This window comes from Bison bison, unplaced genomic scaffold (assembly GCF_000754665.1).
Source record: "Bison bison bison isolate TAMUID 2011002044 unplaced genomic scaffold, Bison_UMD1.0 scf7180017864225, whole genome shotgun sequence".
Taxonomy (NCBI): Eukaryota; Metazoa; Chordata; class Mammalia; order Artiodactyla; family Bovidae; genus Bison; species Bison bison.
In genome coordinates, this window is record NW_011494797.1 from 1,400,299 (window position 1) to 1,422,356 (window position 22,058).

At 38.7% G+C, this 22,058-nt stretch overlaps 1 protein-coding gene across 1 annotated transcript in view; it reads right to left on the bottom strand.

Annotated features, from left to right (window-relative positions):
- GPC6 (glypican 6) overlaps positions 1 to 22,058 on the bottom strand; it is a 1,065,422-nt gene that overhangs the window by 369,762 nt on the left and 673,602 nt on the right. Inside the window, exon 4 of the mRNA XM_010845866.1 lies at positions 15,172 to 15,337. Within this exon, the coding sequence (XP_010844168.1) occupies positions 15,172 to 15,337 (166 nt within the window). The remainder of the gene's footprint in view (positions 1 to 15,171; positions 15,338 to 22,058) is intronic.

Sequence of the window (22,058 nt, forward strand, 5' to 3'; positions counted from 1 at the left end):
GAAGGCAGGAGGAAAACAGGATGACAGAGGATGAGATGGTTGGATGGCATCACCGACTTGATAGACATGAGCTTGAGTAAGCTCCGGGTGTTGGTGATGGACAGGGAAGCCTGGCGTGCTGCAGTCCTGCAGTCGCAAAGAGTAGGACATGACTGGGCAACTAAACTGAACTGAACTGAAACATTAGGATAAGATGAATAAAGGGTATATGTGAGCTGTACTATTTTTGTGACATTTTGTAAGTTAAAAATTATTTCAAAATAAATATTAAAAAATAATTTGATTTCAGGCAGATCAAGGCCAGAGAAAAACCATTTGTAAAGCCATTTCTTCACCATAGTTCCTAGTATATAAAACCCACTTGTTAAGCTTAATGCATATACATGTATTAATCTCCTTGTAAGTAAGATCCTCTAATTTGTAATTTTATTCATTCAACTAAAGGCTTAGGCTCAAGTGTCTCTACATGATCAACAAAGAAAGAGTTCTGTGTGTTCAGGAGAATGTAAAGATACTTAAATGAAATAGAGAAACACTCTAAGCAAAAGTGATACACTAATTATGACTGATTCGTTAAAGCATAAAAATATCAGATAGAACATTACCTGACAGACAATAAGTGCTCAATAAAAAGGTAAGCCTAAATCTTAAATAAGCTCTTAGATGCCTTCTGCTGCTGCTAAGTCGCCTCAGTCGTGTCCGACTCTGTGCGACCCCATGGACTGCAGCCTACCAGGCTTCTCCGTCCCTGGGATTCTCCAGGCAAGAACACTGGAGTGGGTTGCCATTTCCTTCTCCAATGTGTGAAAGTGGAAAGTGAAAGTGAAGTCACTCAGTCGTGTCTGGCTCTTAGCGACCCCATGGACTGCAGCTCACCAGGCTCCTCCATCCATGGGATTTTCCGGGCAACAGTACTGGAGTGGGGTGCCATTGCCTTCTCCCTTCTAGAAGGTGATAATTAGTACAGATTACTGCTGCATTCCTGTATAAATAGACACAGTTAATCGGCGGGATCACAGGCATGTTCCTGAACTGCTATGGCATCTCTCATGCTTCTCTGTCAGATTAAGAAGTTTCACATAAAAAATTTGATTTTTATCTTATAATCAATTTGCCAAATGAGCCTTAAACTTTGTGATTTTGCTTTACCAAACTGTAAGTTTCTGCATCTTAAAAAATGCTTGGATGTAGCTTTCAATTCAACTTTTCTTATCTTATATGTTGATGGTTAATTTAATAAGTTTTTGATGAACACAAACAATCTGAAGCCAGTGGTCATTGATTAAATGGACAGGAATCAATAGATGACACAGCAGAATTGAACTGATTAAAAAAAAATAATCCCAAGGCACTCAGGAAAAGTGGAATTTAATATCTACCAATTCCATGTGGAAATTAAATATATTCTGAAACTAACCTCTTCAAATCAAATTCAAAGGAAAACATAACAATTCAGCACAATTCATTGTCAGGTTTTTTTTTTTTTAATGTTGTATGGCCACTATTAAACTGTTTGAAACGTCGACCTCAAAACCCGGGATTCCTATGTGGGTTAAGAAAAATAAATGGAAATCCTTCCAAAGAGACTGGAAGCCTGCATACAGCCATGGGCTCAACCTTTGATCGGAGCCACATGCTGCAACCTCCAATTATTGTTCTCAGGCGCAACCTTTCCTCTCACTTTATTCTGGCAGCTTTCCAAAGAGGGACAGGTGGTTTTAAGGCATTTTCTTGGGTTACAAATCAAATAATATTTCATGGTTTTCACCTTTAATGGGCTAAGCAGAAGGCATTCGACAAAAGTCACTATGGCGGTTTGGTGAAATAATTTATACTCTAGGGCACTCTTAAATCAGTAACTTGGCAATATGAGATTCAAAAAAAAAAAAAAAAAAATCTCACTGCTTCTTCCAATGCTGCATTGCAAAAGCTGCACTCTGTGTGTTTGTCTTGCTCCTTGGATGGACTCCATGTTCAGAAACTCATTAATAGATTTCATTGGTCCTTACATGTTGTTTTCACTGGTGACAGCTGTGCTATAAGGTATGCAATGAAGTAAGGGGTTGTTTTCTAATACAGGGCATTCTTGCCAGTGAAAGAAATGAATGCCCTGCTGCTGCTGCTGCTAAGTTGCTTCAGTTGTGTCCGACTCTGTGCGACCCCATAGTCGTGTCGACTCTGTGAGACAGCCCACCAGACTCCCCCGTCCTTGGGATTCTCCAGGCAAGAATACTGGAGTGGGTTGCCATTTCCTTCTCCAATGCATGAAAGTGAAGAGGGAAAGTGAAGTCGATCAGTCGTGTCCGACTCTTCATGACCCCATGGACTGCAGCCTATCAGGCTCCTCCGCCCAGGGGATTTTCTAGGCAAGAGTACTGGAGTGGGTTGCCATTTCCTCCTCCAATGAACGCCCTAGAGGCACGCATTTTGTAAAATTAATGTATTTCACGCTTAAACATGAAATTCAGAACTTGGCGGTGACCTAAAAACTAGGCGACCCTAGTTTTCATATGCTAAGAAAGGCAAAAGCCAAAGTCAATAGAAAATAAGTTTACTCTTGGGTTGACTGCCATTATAAAATCTCAATGTATATATGATAAATATGACCATCAAAGGGTTCCTGAATAACGAGAAAATGTATTGTGGGGCTTCCCAGGCAGCACTAGTGGTAAAGAACCTGCCTGCCAATGCAGGAGACGTAAGAGATGTGGGTTCGATCCCTGGGTTGGGAATATCCCCTGGAGGAGGGCAAGGTGACCCACCCTAGTATTCTTGTCTGGAGAATCCCATGGTCAGAGGAGCCTGAAGTCCATAGGGTTGCAAAGAGTTGGACACAACTTAGCTTGCACACATATCTTGGGACCGATCAAGGCAAGTCTTCACTGTAACATTCTGTTAAGAATTGTTATATTTGCACAGCTAACATTCTAACTACATTTAATTAAAGAGGTCACAGAGTATGTACAGATAAAGACTCATTCTGAGAATTCATGTAGATGAGCAGGCTGTTAAATGTTTAACATTTAGAGGTAAAGAGAGTATAATTTCACAGGGGAAGAACATGTAGGCACCTGTGTGGTGCCCAGGAGAGGGGATTCTGGGAACAATCTGATGGAGTTTACTAGAGAAGTTGGCTACAAAATCATTTGGAGTGGAAACTCTCCAGTGGTTCTTGGCATCCTTGTCTCCTGTTCAAAGAATACAAAACACTACTATTTTCAGCATCCAATGGGACATTCCTGTTTTGGGTACCACTGTTTCTCAAGTCCAGCACGCTTGTCATATTCCAAGTAGCTTTTCTACTGGCCGACAGTATCATCTTTCTTTCGTGTGTTTGTCTTAGTCAGATCTGATGTGTTTCTTTCTTTACCCCCTCTTTAGTTGCCTATATTTAGACAAGAAGTCCTATAAATCTTTACTTTCACTTCTATCATTAGCACTGTCTTCCTTTCTCCTTCTACGTCCCATTTCAGTGATTGTCTCACTACCACTGGTCTCATTCATCTGAATCCATCCTTTACTCGGATGCCAAATTATTGCTTAGACCCTGCTACTCCTTGGATAAAAATGTCCTGTGACTTGTCATTGCCTACAAGACAAAAGAAAGTCAAGTATTTGACTGGCTTTCAAAGCTTCAGCCATCCAGGCCTGACCAATCCCACCTTCCAGTATAGCCAGCAAGTATGTCTATATCAGCTTGCCTGGTTTCTTCGTAAGCACTTAAGCACATCATGCTTATTCTTATCTCTGCACCACTCTTTTTCCATCTTAGTGTCACCAGATTCTTATTCACCTGAGCAAGAGCAAGCTCCTCTCTTCTGAGATGGACTCTGCCTCCCAGGAGCTAAGGAAAATCCAGAAACAGGGTAAGAAGAAGCTTGTGTGATGAAGTGCACTTTCTCTAATCCTGTCCACTTCGATTCTTTCTGATTAAGTACCCTCTTACCATTTTTCCTTTGTTTTTTGGCCTGGCTGCCCTGCATGCTTCTAGTATAGCAAGTCCCCTACAGATGAACAAGTTCTGTTCTAAAAGCATGTTCATAAATCCTATTTGTTTGTAAGTCCAACAAAGTTAGCCTAGGTATCCAACTAACACAATTGGCTATAAAGTACTATACTGTAATAGATTTATAATACTTTTCAAACAAATAATACATAAAACACAAACAAAAGTAGAGAGGACATTTTTAATCTTACAGTATGGTACCTTCAAAAGTACAGTAGTACAATACAGCTGCTGGCACACTGGGGCTGGCATCGAGTGAAGAGGCAAGAAGAGTTCCTGAGTGGAGGATGGTACAAAGGTGGGAGCTGAAGGGTGGTCAGCAGCAGGAGACGGAGGGCAAGCTGCAATTCACTCCTACCTGACATTGATGAAATGCATGTTCTCATCTTGGAAAGTTTGTAACTTGAAGGTTGATACATAGTGGACTTACTTACCTTAATCTTCTTCTGTCTGCTTGCTTACTCTGTTGCTTTCTATTTTCTGCTCGTACCTTCATAGGTTATTCACCGCAAGGGAAAGCCACATGGCTTCTCCTTCAGTGCCACCTTTGTGGATATGTCTGATCCTTCAGATGCATTATCTAGCTTCATTCTCACAAAGCTAAGAGGTGGGTTCTATTATCTCCAGTTTATTGGTGAGAAAACACCTGGAGATTTATGACGGTTAAATAATGTTCTTCAAGTCACAGGTAATAATATACAGTGGAGACAGGATTCAAACTCATGTAGTGATTCAAGGACTATAGCTCATAACTATGCACTTAATTAAACTCCCACTTTGAAAGCCTACATGGCATCTCTTTGGAAAATTAGAATTTCTCAGGAATAGGGAGTATAGCTTTTGCTTCTTTTCTATCTACCATATGCCCAGTCTTGATCTAAGCACAAAAAATCATCTAATTGCACACTTCTTTGAAGAGAATTAGATGTTTTCAGAAGCTGAGCTACATGATGGAAATTATAGATATTTCAATGGTCTAAACTTGTCCAATAGCATACCCATTACCCACTTATAGTGATTCAATTAATTAAGTTAATGAAATGAGAAATTTAGTTCCTCAGATGTATTAGTCACATTTTAAGTGCTCAAAAGCTACATGTGACTGAACTTAAATTAATCAAAATAAAATACAAATTCAATTGATCAGTCTCATTAGACATAGTTACAGTGCTCAGTAGCTACATATGGCTAGCTACTATGTTGGGCAGCTCAGACATAGACTATTTCTATTGATGCAAAAAAATTCTATTGGACAGTGTTCAGTATAGTAAATACTCAAATTCTCCCAATATTTCCCACATCAATTCATATAGCCAGAGACTCAGAGTTATTTCCTAAACAGTTAAACCTGGGCTCTGAAGCCAAAACCTGATAGTTGCAACTTACATGTTGTATGACCTTGGAAATGTCACTTATCTGTACAATGGAAATTGTAATATTGACTATTTAATAGGGTTGTTGCAAAGATTAAAAGGGTAAAATGATTACAGTATTGCCTGATAGAAAGTAAATGTCCAATATCTGTTAGCTGTTATTGCTATGTATGTCATGTTTTCCAAATGGAACCAAGAACCATACAAAAAGAGGAAGAAAGTTTCCTACAACTCTCTCATAGTTTTAGAATTGGATACTATAATTGTAGGTGAGTAGCAAGACACACTTCAACATTCAACCTCTCATAGACACCCTTGAGGAGTATATATTTGGATCTCAACCAATAAATCGTAGTATTAGACATATATTAAATTGGGTTACTATGAGCTTGCCAAATATTTTATATTCAGACACAGCATTTCAACAGAAAATACTACAAGGCTCATGAATGAAGGGACGCATGTATATATATATTTCACTTTGTGGAATCATTTTTTAGAAGTCCGCTCCTATGCATGATCCACACCTTCCAAGTGTACTGTGTACGGTACTTGTAGAATTACTCCTCCGGAACACTCTTAAAACTATTGTTGATTTCGGTTTTCCCATCTGGTTGGGTTTTATACATAGATTTTGGACTATGGAATACATTTCTATTACTATGTTAACACAGAAGAATTTGGAACACAAAACTACGATAAGATAAAGAACTCTTCTAAAAAAAAAACGTCTAGGACTTTGAATTTAGAAAACCAGGACCCATATGCATAAGTTTTAAGATCAAGAACTCCAAACTGCCCTCACCCACTGATTGTCACGGATTCTGAGAAAACTCCCTGTCTTGAGGTCAGTAAACTCTCTTACAGAAGAGTGATTCTACTTCCTCTGGGAGACCTGACTTTTTCAAGCTAGTATGAAGTTACTCGTGACAGATGTAGGGCTGAGGTAAGACAGGAGTCACTTTCTGATTCAGTCAATCTCAAAACCACATCAACCTCTGGCAGCCAAAGAGGTGATAGTTGCTACTTCCAAAACTCTATCACATATATTAGCTAATTCATTCCACTTGATATTATTTTGAAGCCTCTCATTAAATCAGTTAATTTCCCGAGCATTGAGATTTTAGAGGTGAATACTGTCTGGGTTTTTTTTTTTTTTTTTAGTTATCAGTGTTATCTTTCTAGAAGATCCCAGTACTTTAAAGAATAAAAATATGATACTTATATCTCTTCTTGGGATAATGTCAAACATTCACTGGTTTATTTTTTCATTTCTCTAATTTTCACTTATTCAGGGGTTATAGTAAAGGAAACTCTTAGTGTAGCAAATTGTTTAAATCCATGCAAAGGAAAAAAAATCAAGGGTATATCGTTTATGTGGGATTTATATATAAGCTGTTATTTGAAGGACAAGTCATATTTCATGCTGTATTTTAATTTAAATTCTCTCCTGGCTATCTTACCACATATCTGTAGACACAATATTTTTAAGTGACTTACCAATTCACAGTTTTCATATACCATGAAGGATCTCAAAAGTTTCAATTATTCCCAAGGACATTTTTTTCCCATTTCCCTTTCAGAGTAACCAATGAAAACATGTTTTTAACCATTAGAATAATTCCTAGGGCTGTCTCTTCTAACCTGGCTTCACCTCTGGCTCCTTGGAGTATTTGCTCATGATAAACAATCCACAAAGAAAAGAAGATAAAAAGAAAACAGTTCAAAAAGTTTTTTATAATTGTTAAAGAAATAAGCCTGAGGAAAAATGACAAGCATTAAGGTGTGATTAGCAGCTCCACTTTTTTTTTTTTTTTTTAAATTTTGGCTGCATAGCTTGTGAAAATGAAAGTGAAAGCTGCTCAGCCGTGTCCGACTTTTTGCCACGCCACAGACTATACAGTCCATGGAATTCTCCAGGCCAGAATACTGGAGTGAATAGCCTTTCCCTTCTCCAGCGGATCATCCCAACTCAGGGATTGAACCCAGGTCTTTTGCACTGCAGGCAGATTCTTTACCAACTGAGGTATTTTATAATTGTTAAGGAAATAATCCTGAGGAAATGACTAAAGCATTAAGACATGATTAGCACATCTTTTTTTTTTTTTTTTAAATTTTGGCTGCAAAGCTTGTGGGGTCTCAGTTACATAACTGGGAATAGAACCTGGCCCACAACAGTACAAGTATGAATCCTAACTAGTAGGCCACCAGGGAACTACTTCAATAGCTCTACTTGTGAGATAATAATAAATTAAAGGAACTTTTATAACAATTAGAAGACATATTTATACCTAATATATTTCTACTTAAGATCTAATTATATCTATGTTAATATAAATGTTATGTTTATGGGAAATGAAATCTAAGTACCCTGGTTTAACAATACTATTATTAAGATGTTTTAATAAAGTATGGCAGCATCGTACAAGGACCTATTACTTGGGTTAAAATTAAGATTTTCATTTTCCCTATTAATCAAGACTCTCAAAGGGATTTGCATATTTTAGGAGTTTATTCCCCTCCTCCCTTTATTCATTAAATTGTTCACCACATGAAGGACTTTTGGTCACAGTGGTCCTAGGACTTGTTATAAGGTCACTATTTGTAAGCAATCATGTGTTATTTTAATTTTTAAAATTAATTTTTATTGGAGTATAGCTTCTTAACAGTGTTGTGTTAGTTTCTACTATACAACAAAGTGAATCAGCTATACATACACATATATAGCCTCTCCTTTTTGGATTTCCTTCCCATGTAGGTCACCACAGATCTCTGAGTAGAATTTCCAGTGCTATACATGAGGTTCTCAATAGTTATCTATTTTATACATAGCATCAATAGTGTTTTAATGTTGTCTTTAACAATCCACTAACTTTGCTCTATTTATATTTCTTGTTTGTGCAACACAATCCTTTTTTCTACCTCATATTCGTCTTATTTCCTGAAATTGGAATTGCTAAGACTGTCAGTGGGCTAATCATAGTGTTTGATTTTTATCTGCATTTCTGGGACCTATTTAACTTGAAATCTGTTGAATTCCATTCTAAAGAATCATCAAATATTTTCCCTTGGCATGCCCCAAACCAGACATCTTGTGTTGTAGCTTGAACTTGAAAACACGACAGTGAAAACTATCACATTACTAAAATCAGATGTCAATTATTAAAAACAAGTACTTTCTGCTATAATTGTCAAATTAAACCACTTATCTATAGGAAACACTGAAATTGAAGTGTAAATTGAAAGCAAAATGTAAAATCGCCAATACAAAGGCAATTCTGTAGCCACTTTCAATCATTTTGATGTGCTCGGCTTGCTCCTGGTAAACTAAATCCTTCTGTCCCTGGTTCTCATAGAAATTGGAGAGCAGGATAAGGCAGAGGAGGTATTTCAGTGAACTTCCCATTATAAACGGAACATCTTGTATCCTAAAGAATGTTGTACTTGCAAAAATTGGTATGCTTTGTTGCAGGCCATTGGTGGTGTCATATTATACTGCACCATGAATTCCAACTTGAAACTCTAGAATATCGTATTTGTGGGAAATGGACTAAGTACAATTATAAATTGTATAGAAGTTGAGTATGTGGGAACTGGAAGAGATGGATGAACAGAAGTTGGCACTGGGGACCCCGGAAATACATATGCATACCTTAGAAGGACTACTTGTCTATTACACCAAGTAATTTTAGGTTCACATGCTTTGCCTGCTTTGATCCATGGGAAAGTCTGCTTGAGACTTTCAGAATGGAAACTGCAGTGCCATGAATCCCTTGAGTTGCTGCCTCAAGATGAGCAATAGTAAGTGTTCAGAGGTTGGGAAATGCCTCCTTCCCAGTATAGTTTGCTGAATTGCCCTCTACATTAAAGCAGCCTTAAAACATTAACCCCATCGTGCCACGTAGCGATATTTTCACATATGCAGAGTTCAGAAGGAAACCACTCTCCAAAAGTAGGAAATTGATAACAAATGCTGCTCATGAAAGGCTTCTGGGTACCAGCCAACTGTTTTCTTTCTTTTATTTTTTTCTCAATGAGTAGTTAGCACTACTTATGGATTCTGCCAGCATTACAGAGAGAACACAGCACATGATAAATGTCCATGAGAAACGAGAAATGTTGAATCAATAACTATAGAAGGAAGGCAGAGGTTTGGGAGGGGTTAGATTCAACTGATAGAAAATAAAGTAATTCTGTTTTTCTTTTTTTTTTAATCTTTCTTGGTGCTTTTAAGAATGCACAAGGGCAAACGTAAGTTCTGTAGCTAACGGTGAGATCAGATTCTACAATAATTGCCTTGACTTTTGTTCTTCAGTTTTAGAGTTGTGTTTCTGGCCTGTGTTATTGAATAGGCTCTTGTCTTCTACAAAGCAGAGATGAAGAAGACTTGGAAGTTTGTTGCTAACTACAGTTCCTGAAATGATTTTCTATGTTTAGGGTCTAGAGGTTTTTGAGACATGGGATTTATATATATCAGCCAGGGTCATATTTACTATAGAATTCTTTAAAACTAAAAAAAGTATCAGATTTATATTATAGGATTTCATGCTTAAGAAAGTCTTTGAAAGAGGAGCATCTTACACAAATGCTTGAAATAGTTCCTTGTGTGTATTCTATATCCTTCTGAAATGCAACATCTCATAGTCCATATATTTTATAAAAAGTGAACCCAAGTTTATTTATAAGAAATGATACATGTTTATCTAGCAACATTTTCCCCAGATAGAAAGTTGCAAATACACTAAATACCTTGAGAATGAAATGACTCTTGCAGGTGCTATGAAAGTCATCTGTGTCCCCAAGTGGCCATTTATAATGTGACACATGTCCTTTGACTGACCTAACACACCTTCCTTGCTGCTGGCTTTAATTTACAACTTGATAGTAGCTGTCACAGTGAAAGAAGCAGGCTCATTACCTGATTTGTTTCTGCCATCCCTGCACTCATCCAGGGATCTGCACTTTTTAAATGACTGAATTAGTCACACTTCCATTAAACGAGTAGACCTACAAAGTAACGCAGAACAGCCTCTGACTGCATTCGCTTCCATGGCTCTGTCTACTTGTTTCCATTCACTCCATTCAATGGACGTGTACTGAGCCCTGTTCTTAGCAGGCAGGGCCTTACTGGCTTGACTCCCCTTGCTTAAATCAGAGCAAGGTCCATAGTAGACAGGTGCTGGATTTATGAATGAATAAGAGGATGAATGAAGAGTATCCACTGCACTGTCTCTTGGCCCAGCACAGATGTGGTACTTACCTTAGGTTTCACGTTTGATGTCAAGGCAGTTTTCTGCCTTGAGACTTGGTTGGTTTGAAAGGAGGAAGCAGCCCAGAGAGTTTGATATCATTGGTTTGTCTGATCTATGAGTGCAAGGCCTTAAGGCCTAAATTAAATATAAATTGCTCTTCTGTCTCTCTCTCATTGGAGGGTATCAATAGATCAGGGAACTCAACCTTTTCTGGACAAAAATGAATACACATCTTCCAAATCTTATCAGTTCAAGTCCATGTCAATAGCGGTGAGAGTGGATCATAAACCATGTCAAAAATTAAACAAATAAGTATTTAAGAACCACTGGTAGATCATGCTACATGTACTGAAATTATCACAGAGATTTGCTAATACTTGGAGCCTGTAAGGTAACAACTGTATGCATTACGGCTGCTCAACATCAATTGTGTTTGACCAATGATAATTCAATACTTAGTCACAGAATGAGTACTTTATTCTATGCTTATCAAGCTAGGGCTTCTCTGACCCCCCAGATGAAGTTAAGTCTCCCTGAGGAGTAGACACTTAGGATCCTGAGCCTCTGATTTTTATAATACCTCATCACAGTTGATTATAATTAATTTAACTACATTCAATTCCCTGAGGGCAAAAAAACATGTGTTTCTAGCTTACTCAATATAATGAGTTGAATTAATACGTTAAGATTATAAGCATCTTACAAACTAGAATAACCTAAAAACTTAAGCTCCAGTGTTGGGCAAAAAACATGGTAAGGTCTCACTTCTACATGGAACTATACAGATAATTTCACCTTCTATGTATAGTCATAAGCCTCCTGCAACATTTCAGTGTTAAAAAAAAAGTACAGAACAACATGGAATCCATCTTTAGTCTCACCAACATGTGCCTCCCCTTATCTAAAAAACTTTTATTTTTCCTAATTCTCACAGTCTATTCTATTCTCTAGTTATAGAAGGTACCAGATGTTTGGGGAGGCTGTTCCATGCATCCTGGATTTTAAAATAGAAGCAAGATCTATTGTAGCTATAAAATGTGACTTCAGCCTTAACTTCTGTGCTCACCAGCGAGGTGTAATCTGCAATGTGGTTGCTCGTCAGTGGAACCATTCTTATCTGTGGAATGCTGGTATCCATGCCAAACACTCAAAAGAACCACAGGATATTGCCGAAACGGCACGTTCTGTCCACAATCCATTTCCCTCTAGGAAATTTTAATTTACATAAACACTTTTCAAGAAAACCCTTTTGCATTTAGACAACTGTTAAAAACCAGGCTAGAAAAAGCTGAGTATGAATATATAGCAACACCTGGGGAAAGTGCCTAAAAGCGACTGTCAATATCCTCAAATCCTCCTTCTGCAGGTTTCAAAGAGGGAACCAGCTAAAAGCCACTCACATCCTTCTGCTGCTGGGAGCGGTGGCTGGGGGCTTGGATGCAGCAAGGGGGAGACACAGGTTGAAGCCTGCCTGGGCTTTTGTACTGGGGAATCCCGCATGCTTCTAGGCAGCAGCGGCACCTCCAGAGAGAGGCGAACCCAGGCTTTCAAGTGCCCTACAATGGAGCTGGCAGCATCTTCTTCAAAGCTGCCAGCAACTTAAAAACAAAATGCTTTACCTAAAAAAAGGAAAAAAAGTTCTTTTTTTTAATAGTAGTTAACTAATAAGAATCTTTTGAGCTGGGTCTCCCCTACTTTAACAGAGCTAAAATTTCTAAAGAACTATGAAAATATACCACAAGTAGAACCCCTGATTTTTTTCCCTAGGATTTAAAAAAAAAACTGCAGAACTTCAGAAATGAATGTGAATACCACTGGGGTTTTTACTTGAACACTTAAAACATTTCACTTTATCAGCAAAGTGTCTTTCTTTTGACATGATGCAGACACCAACTGAATTCTAAATCGTTACAAATCACTTTCAATTAATTCGAGGCATTGTAGAGATTATGAGAATGTGCCACCAATTCAATCCTCGTTGTGACTGCTGGTTGATTGCGTGCCACTGTTAACCGTTTAGATGAGCACATAATAAAAAAGCAACTGGTAAAATGTATAAACCAGGACATTGATGTGGAAGACAGAGACGGCACGTGCAGTTGACAGCAGTAGGAATGAAGGGCTTGATGATGAGACACTGGCGGTCTAAGAGTGATGGGATGCAGGTGCTAAGCAGAGAGAGGGCTATTATATGTAATTTTTGTTGAATTACTGATTTGCTCACTGACCTTTGCTGCTGCATTCGTGAACACTGTAACACTGCCATCTTGGATGTATCTGTGTGGAAAATGGACTTGGCACATTTGACTAATTCATGTAATAAGCTGGTGAACTCACACCTCATATCCAGACAAGTATTAGCAAGAACATAATTTGCTCTATAAGTCTATGCAGCTGGTCAATTCTCAATGCCACAGGTAAGAAAATTGGAAGAATTTTCTTAGCGATCTCTAGTACTAATAAAAAATGATATAGGGGAGCAAGGGCTATGAAATATATGAATGCAGGCCCAACCACCAGCTTCCCTTCAAACACATGGTAAGACACCACAGGTAACCCCATCATAGGTTTAAGTTCAAATTTTAGTTTTTAAATCAAATGATTTTCTAGGCATTTCATTTCACATCAAATTGGCACCTAGGAAAACCAGCTGATTGAAGTATAAGGATTTGTTTCATGTTAAAACAGCCAACAACACTGAGAAAAAAAGCCAATCAACAAGTCACTGTTGCTCTTACAAGTTAACAAGCCCATATTCTAATTTTTGATCATGTCCTGCTCTATTTAACAAAATCCACATGCCTACTTTCACCAGTAAATTGCAAGCTGACCAAAACAGTTTGACTGCGTTATGCATTATGGCAATTTTAACCCAACAGTATGAATAACTTTTATGATTCAAAAGTGATGATGCTGTGAGACTTATCTGCTTTTTTAATAGGTAAATCTTTTTAGATTTCTTTGTGGGTACTTTAATGTGGTAAGCTTAAGCTTTCTTTATTTATAGTTTGCATTTAACTTACAGATTTGTTTTACTTTTACCACTCAATGCTTTATACAGTTGTTTCAGTTTAGGCTTTACATATGTAAGTGATAATATGATTATACAATATACTACAGTTGAATTACTTGTTCTTTTGAATTGAGTAGGCGAATGAAGGATGCAAGTGTTTTTAAATTAGTATTATTTAGGTAGAATGTCTTTGCCAAAATTCATCTAAACTTATATTTTAGAAGTTCAGGCTTACGTGTCTAAAAAATTCATACTCCTCTCCAAAATCTTAGCAAAGGACAAAAATCTTAGCAAAGAACCACATCTTTTTGAGTTAGAAAGGTACCTTAGTGATTAACTCTTTTAAAACCCCCTCATTTCTCAAATGAAGTAACTCAAGATTATACAAATAGATTTTGTCCTCCCACTGAAGAGAAAGAGTGGAATACATCAATTTATTCTCTCTGTAATGATTTCTGAGATCTTTGTTAGATTACTTCCATTTGGATCTACCCACTCTAAAATCTTTCTAAAACTTTACAACCATTTTCTTTGGCCTTCATAAGCAAAACAGTGTGTTAGCTAATGAGTTTTTCTGCCAAGGCTGACTGCATATTTTTGTTAAGGTTTCTTTGCATTCTGATGCACCTATTTCCTTTCCTACCCAAATCTGAGATGTCAGAAGACTTTACTCAAGCCTTCTAGTTGAGAGGGTTGCATAAATGATGAAGTCCCTCTGAGGAATGCCACTGTTATTGACCCCACTCTGCTTGTCACAATGCAACCCCAGTAAATGCAGTTGAAAACTACTTCTATTTGAAGGCCATTTGACAGAGGGGGAGAAAACACATTTACTCTTTCAAGGCCTGTGTATTTTCCTGGGAGAAGCCTGCCTATGAAATTTGTCCTTTTATCCTTGGATAGCAATTTGGGAACTATCTTTAGGCAGTACAGTCTCCTGAGTGGTTTCTGCATCTCCAGACCACAGCAGTGATTCACAGGCCTACTCTGTATCTCCCCCACCTCCTTCCCGCCTCCTTTTTAAAGACAGGAAGACTGTTTCATGCTGCTGTGCTGAAAACATTCTTCTCTGGAGGCTGAGGAAGAAAATTTGCATATTTCAGCAAAAATATTGAGCTATTTTCACCATCGATGTTTAAGGAAGGAAGTGTTTACTAATATCTGTGATTATACTGAGACACTACAAATAAGAAACAGACAGGACTCTGGGCTTTTTCTTGAAACAAGATTTTTTTCTAATGTGTCCCTTACTCATAGGCATTCCCAGAAATTCAACAAGATTACTTCTATCTTCATCAGACAGATCAGCTACTGCACTACAGCTGGCTCATACTATCTTCAACAGGACTGTCCGTCACAATAGACCAAGAAGTCTTACTTCTCAGGATTAAAAAAATGAAGAAAAATGAAACATAATATTTATGATTTTCTAAACATTCTGTGTGTGTGTGTTTCAACCCTCCTAGTCTCTACAAGTCATCACCACTTTGGACCTGCCCATCAGGCATCCGTGGTGATGCTCCTTACCTATAAACAGGTTCCACTCGGTGTCGAGATCGGCTTGATTTGCCAGGCAGCCCTTCATGACGTTGAGGCAGTAGTTGTTGCATGGTCTCACCGTGGGGAGTCCTCGACAATAAGCGCAGTATAGCATCTTCATGAGGGCACGGATGCAGCCTGGGGTCGGGCTGACCTAAAGATTTATTGAAAAAAAAAATCAGAAATAAGAAGGATGGAAGGGGACAAAAAAGAAGTGACTCATTTTATCCTTGAAAATGGAAAACAGTGAAATGGCCCTGATAAACCTTCAACAGCTGGGCAGCAGGCTAAAGGAGCCATTAGAATCTTAATCCTTTGCAGTATTTAATCTTGAGTCAGTCAATTCCTCTTTAATACTTCTGTTCAGTATAGGAATAATCATTTTTCTTGAATTGTCCTTGCCAACATTTTGATATCTATGTCATTGCAATTTAGTCCTAAAACCTAGACACTCTTTCAATGAAATAGAACATGCAATGAGATAATGCATGTGAAAGCAATTTCCAAAGTTAACAGCCCCATAAAAATGAAGGTATTATTAAAGTTTAATGTGACACCTTTGGAAAATTTTCCAACTGGTTATTTGACCCTGTTTCTAAAGGAGGTTGGCAGATACACTTCCTCTGTACATAACTTTTTAAAAAGGATCAATATCAACTTGTCTGGGATTTCTGAGATCCAGGCTTGTTGAGAAGCAGTGGAACTGCCAAGACATCATCTTCAGGCATCTGAAGCTTTGCAGTTCTGGGAACTTTGGAAGATGGATCCAGGGTTGAATATGAAGAGAAATCCTTGCAGCAATTCAGAGGAGCTACTAATCCACCTATAATGAAGTGCTATTTGCCTTGAATACGATAAGCAGTGAATGGTTCTAAGTTAATCAATTCTAAACCAATCAGGTCTTTTTTAGACTCACTGAAAATTCCAATTTGACTTTTAAGAGGACAGAATATTTAAAATGGAATGGACCAAAACCAGAAAAAAAAAAAAAAAAAAACTACAGAAAGCCTTTTTTCAAGGCTGGATACAAACAGTGTTATTTAGTCACTAAGTCGTGTCCAACTCTTTGCAGTCGTATGGAACTATAGCCCACCAGGCTCCTCTGTCCATGAGATTTCTCAGGCAAGAATACTGGAGTGGGTTGCCATTTTCTTCTTCAGGGAATCTGCCTAACCCAGGGATCCAACCTGTCTCCTGAATTGCAGGCTGATTCTTTACCACTGAGCCACTGGGGAAGCCAGATACAAACATTTGTGACATATTTTTTGGACATTTAATATAACATTGATGTTTTAGTCAAGACCCTGTTTCTGTTCTTGTGGTCTTGCTCTGAAAACAAGTCTAATCAGTATTGTTTGGATCTCCTGGAGAGTTAGAGTCTTATTGGATAGACCTGGGCCCCCAGGTGACAATTACATGCCCAGAGACTTCAGATACTGACAAAGCATGACGCCCATGTAAAGATAGGGCAGTAAAAGGTATTTCCATATAAATGGATATTTTCCACTACTATAGCTTACCTCCGTCGTTTTATCCTTTGCCTGGAAACCATATTTGAGGTTTCTAAAGCAAGATTTTGGTTTCTGTAACATTTTCTTAATTTTATGGTGTACACTGTAAAAAATTAATAGACAGAAACCTCAGTTAAATAGAGTTGGGAGACCAGAAGGGGGAGCTCTCACACCTGCAACAATAGCAGAGACAAGGACCCAGCCAATGAAAAGCCAAGGACTCTATTTACTAGAACAGAGCTCCCAACTTCCTTTTCTCCTCCAAAAAGTGCCCTCCTTCATTTTCTGAATTGAGTTCTCTCCTGATCCTGAATAAACCCATCTGTGCTAGAGAAATATTTGACAGTCTATTTGATTCAGATCAAGAAAACTGACAAAGTCCCCAAGTTATTATTTCAAGAAATGAAGCCATCTATTATCTATCTATCATCTACTTATCTATGCACCAAAAGCTCCTGTTATCCTTTTAAATTTTTTTGTATTTTCTTTCCAAAATTTTATGAAAATTTTCTTCACTGATTTTTTTTCACATATCTCTCTTTCTTATCCATCCATTAATCCACCTTATTTTTAATGCATTTCATAGTAAAGGATTATCCTTTTGATTTTTAATTTTCCTGATAATTTAATGTTGGCTTTAATAAAATAGAATTAACCTGATCAATGATAAAGGTTAGCACTTTAAGTAGTCCAAATCAAATAAACACAGTAGAATATAATTGACCTTTTTATGTTAAAAAAAATGGAGAATGGTTTAGTATCCACTAATGCTAAGATTTATTTTCCAACAACAAAACCAACAGAAAATGAGAACAAAAGAGAGGAGTCTGGTGACTTTTCTTCTGAGCTCATATCAGTACCATCATATCTACCTCTCCAGACAGGATTGCTGTCTGTCGTTCAGTCACTGAGTCGTGTCAGACTGTTTGTGACCCCATGGACTGCAGCATGCCAGGCTTCCTGGGTTCAGTCTCTGGGTTGACAAGATCCCCTGGAGAAGGCAATGGCTACCCACTCCAGTATTCTTGCCTGGAGAATACCATGGACAGAGGAGCCTGAAGGGATACCGTCCATGGGGCTCGCAAAGAATCAGACATGACTGAGCAATTAAGTTTCACTTTTTGAGATAGGATATTTTGTTGAAAATGCCAAATTTTATCCACAATTGGGCAGAATTAAAAAAAAAATACTTTATCCACATGTATCCCACATCATTCACAGAAAATAGAAAAATTCTGTATGTGAAATTCTGAATTCTTATACATTTTACTTATTTGGTGTGGTTGTAGTCCTACAAACCATTGTTCATAGCACTTTAATTTTCATAGCCTCGCAACTACTCTCCTGACCTGATGATGCCTTTCTCCAGAGACCTACCCTATTTTCATCCAAGGTGGCTAAGCTATTTCTTCCTTTGACTGTGCTGAATGTTTGATTTCCTTGTCATTGGTGTTATATAATGCTTTGCCGTTTCTCACTCAGTGTGCCAGTATAAAGCCTAGTTACTAGTCGCTCAGTAGTGTCTGACTCCTTGAACCCCATGGACTAGTCCACCAGTCTCCTCTGTCCATGGAATTCTCTAGGCAAGAATACTGAAGTGGGTAGCCATTCCCTTCTCCAGGGGATCTTTCTGACCTAGGGATTGAACCCAGGTCTCCAGCATTGTGTCAATAGTGGAGATGCAGATAGGACATCCTTTGGAGGGTATGGACTCTTTCTCATCACTATAACCTGTACCACTTTGCATAATATGAACATCACTATAAGGTATTGTGATTTAGGTATTCAATAAATGCTTTTTCAATTGAACTCTCTATTGTGGTTCTCAATTCCCTGGCCACATTGATATTCAAAGAAAAAGGGAACAAGATAGTTTGATACATCTTAGCATTCAATTGTTGCTTTTAACTCCATTTTCAAAGGTTATTGATTGTATTAATTCCAAAGTTTTGTGGCATTTGTGTGTATGTGTGTGTATTGGAACTGGGGCAATTTTCTCAGTCTGACATTTCAGAAGAGTCTCCAACTCAGAGTGGCAACCAACAGAGAAAATTGAATACCCTTAATAACCTAAAAGAACAATGTTGTTCAAGTTAAATGTGGCTTTCTCAGTACTCTAGGAAATGACATCCTTCCTGGTCAAATAAAGGGCATTCGAAGAAGAAGAAGAAAAAGTGTGGAGGACAGAGCTGCAACTTTTATGTTCACAGACCATATTTTTTGAAGTGAAACAACTGCATACTTGAATTCAAATTTTAAAAAAATGAATCACTTCAAACTGAAGACTTTTAGAAGTAAGCCTTTGAAAAGAGGTTGTTTCAAATGCCAATTGCATTCAGATACCAGTAGGCTACGCCTATTTTAAAAATGTATAGTAGTATTTTATAATTGTGCTATTATTCTTAAAAATTATTTTAATTTCAAAATCACTATAGACTCATAAGAATTTGCAAAACCAGTAGAGTCCTGGGTACCCTTCACTCATCTTCCTTCAATGGAAACATCTCATAAAACCATATCAAAGGTTCATAGACATTTCCAGGCTCCTCTGTCCATGGGGATTCTCCAGGCAAGAATATTGGAGTGGGTTGTCACGCCATCCTCCAGGGGATCTTCCCAACCAAAGGATCGAACCCAGGTCTCCTGCATTGCAGGTGGATTCTTTATTTCTGAGCTATCAGGAAAGCCCAACATTGATACATTGCTGCTAATGAATTTATATAACTTATTCAGTTTTCATGATTTTTTAAGTCTGCATTCTTTGTATGTGTGTGCATGTGTATACTTCTGTGCAATGCAACCCTATGTATGGATTAGTGTAACCATACCACAGTCAACATACAGAACTTTTCAGTCACAAAAAAAGCATTCTGTTGTGCTCCTGACTCACCCCTTGTCCCTATCACCAAGCAACCACTAATCTATTTTTCATCTTTATATCTTTATCATTGTAGGAATCAACTAGTATGTAACATTTTAAGCTTCTTTTTTGTTTTGAATTGAGTATGCCCTTGAGGTCCATCCAAGTTGCATGTATTCATTCTTTTTATTTGCTGAGCAGTATTATTGTTTGGATATACCAAATTTGTAGAACTCTTCACTCACTGAAGGATACGTGGGTTGTTTCCAGTACTTGGCTATTAGGGTTAAAGCTTCTATAAGCATTCATGCAGAAGTTTTTGCATAAACATAAATTTTCATTTCTTTGGGATAAATGTCCAAGAGTGCAATTAATGGGTCAAATGGTTATTGTGTGTTTAGTTTTACCAGAAATTGCCAAACTATTTTCCAGAAGAGTGAAGTCCTCTACATTTCCACTAGCAATATTTCACATCCATGCCAATATTTGGTATTATTACTATTTTTATTTTGGTCTTTTTAATAGGGGACCGGCGTGCTAAGTGCGAACTAGAGAAGCCACCCCACATCCAAGGTCAGGGGCAGAAGCTGGGAGGACCCCATGCCTGGAGGGCGGCGCCCAAGAGGAGTCACTCCACGTCCGAGGTCAGGGTCAGCGGCCGAGAGTACCAGACTGCCACGGCGCAGGAACAGCCAAGAGGAGCTACACCGTGTCCGAGGTCAGGGGGGCGGCTGAGAGGAGATACCCCGAGCCCGAGGTCAAGGGCGGCCGCTGGGAGGAGCTACCCCACGCCCCTAAGCCGGAGGCCAGGGGTGGCGGCCGGGAGGAGCAACCCACGCCTGAGGCCAGGGACGGTGGGCAGGAAGACCAAACCCACATCCAAGGGGCCGTGGCTGCGTGGGTGCAGGAGGGCCTAGAGGAGCTATCCCAAGTTGAAGGTCAGGAAGGGCGGCGGTAAGGAGATACCCCTCGTTCAAGGGAAGGAGCAATGGCTGCGCTTTGCTGGAGCAGCCATGAAGAGATATCCCATGCCCAAGGAAAGAGAAACCCAAGTAAGACAGTAGGTGTTGCAAGAGGGCATCAGAGGGCAAACACACTGAAACCATACTCACAGAAAACTAGTCAATCTAATCACACTAGGACCACAGCCTGGTCTAACTCAATGAAACTAAGCCATGCCCGTGGGGCAGTCCAAGATGGGCAGGTCATGATGGAGAGATCTGACAGAATGTGGTCCACTGGAGAACAGAATGGCAAACCACTTCAGTATTCTTGCCTTGAGAACCCCATGAACAGTATGGAAAGGCAAAATGATAGGATACTGAAAGAGAAACTCCCCAGGTCAGTAGGTGCCCAATATGCTACTGGAGATCAGTGGAGAAATAACTCCAGAAAGAATGAAGGGATGGAGCCAAAGCAAAAAGAATACCCAGCTGTGGATGTGACTGGTGATAGAAGCAAGGTCTGATGCTGTAAAGAGCAATATTGCATAGGAACCTGGAATGTCAGGTCCATGAATCAATGCAAATTGGAAGTGGTCAAATAAGAGATGGCAAGAGTGAATGTCGACATTCTAGGAATCAGTGAACTGAAATGGACTGGAATGGGTGAATTTAACTCAGATGACCATTATATCTACTACTGTGGGCAGGAATCCCTTAGAAGAAATGGAGTAGCCATCATGGTCAACAAAAGAGTCCGAAATGCAGTACTTGGATGCAATCTCAAAAATGACAGAATGATCTCTGTTCGTTTCCAAGGCAAACCATTCAATGTCACAGCAATCCAAGTCTATGCCCCAACCAGTAACGCTGAAGAAGCTGAAGTTGAATGGTTCTATGAAGACCTACAAGACCTTTTAGAACTAACACCCAAAAAAGATGTCCTTTTCATCATAGGGGACTGGAATGCAAAACTAGGAAGTCAAGAAACACCTGGAGTAACAGGCAAATTTGGCCTTGGAATACAGAATGAAGCAGGGCAAAGACTAATAGAATTTTGCCAAGAAAATACACTGGTCATAACAAACACCCTCTTCCAACAACACAAGAGATGACTGTATACATGGACATCACCAGATGGTCAACACTGAAATCAGACTGATTATATTCTTTGCAGCCAAAGATGGAGAAGCTCTATACAGTTGGCAAAAACAAGACCAGGAGCTGACTGTGACTCAGATCATGAACTCCTTATGCCAAATTCAGACTTAAATTGAAGAAAGTAGGGAAAACCACGAGACCATTCAGGTATGACCTAAATCAAATCCCTTATGATTATACAGTGGAAGTGAGAAATAGATTTAAGGGCCTAGATCTGATAGAGTGCCTGATGAACTATGGAATGAGGTTCGTGACATTGTACAGGAGACAGGGATCAAGACTATCCCCATGGAAAAGAAATGCAAAAAAAGCAAAATGGCTGTCTGGGGACGCCTTACAAATAGCTGTGAAAAGAAGAGAAGTGAAAAACAAAGGAGAAAAGGAAAGATATAAACATCTGAA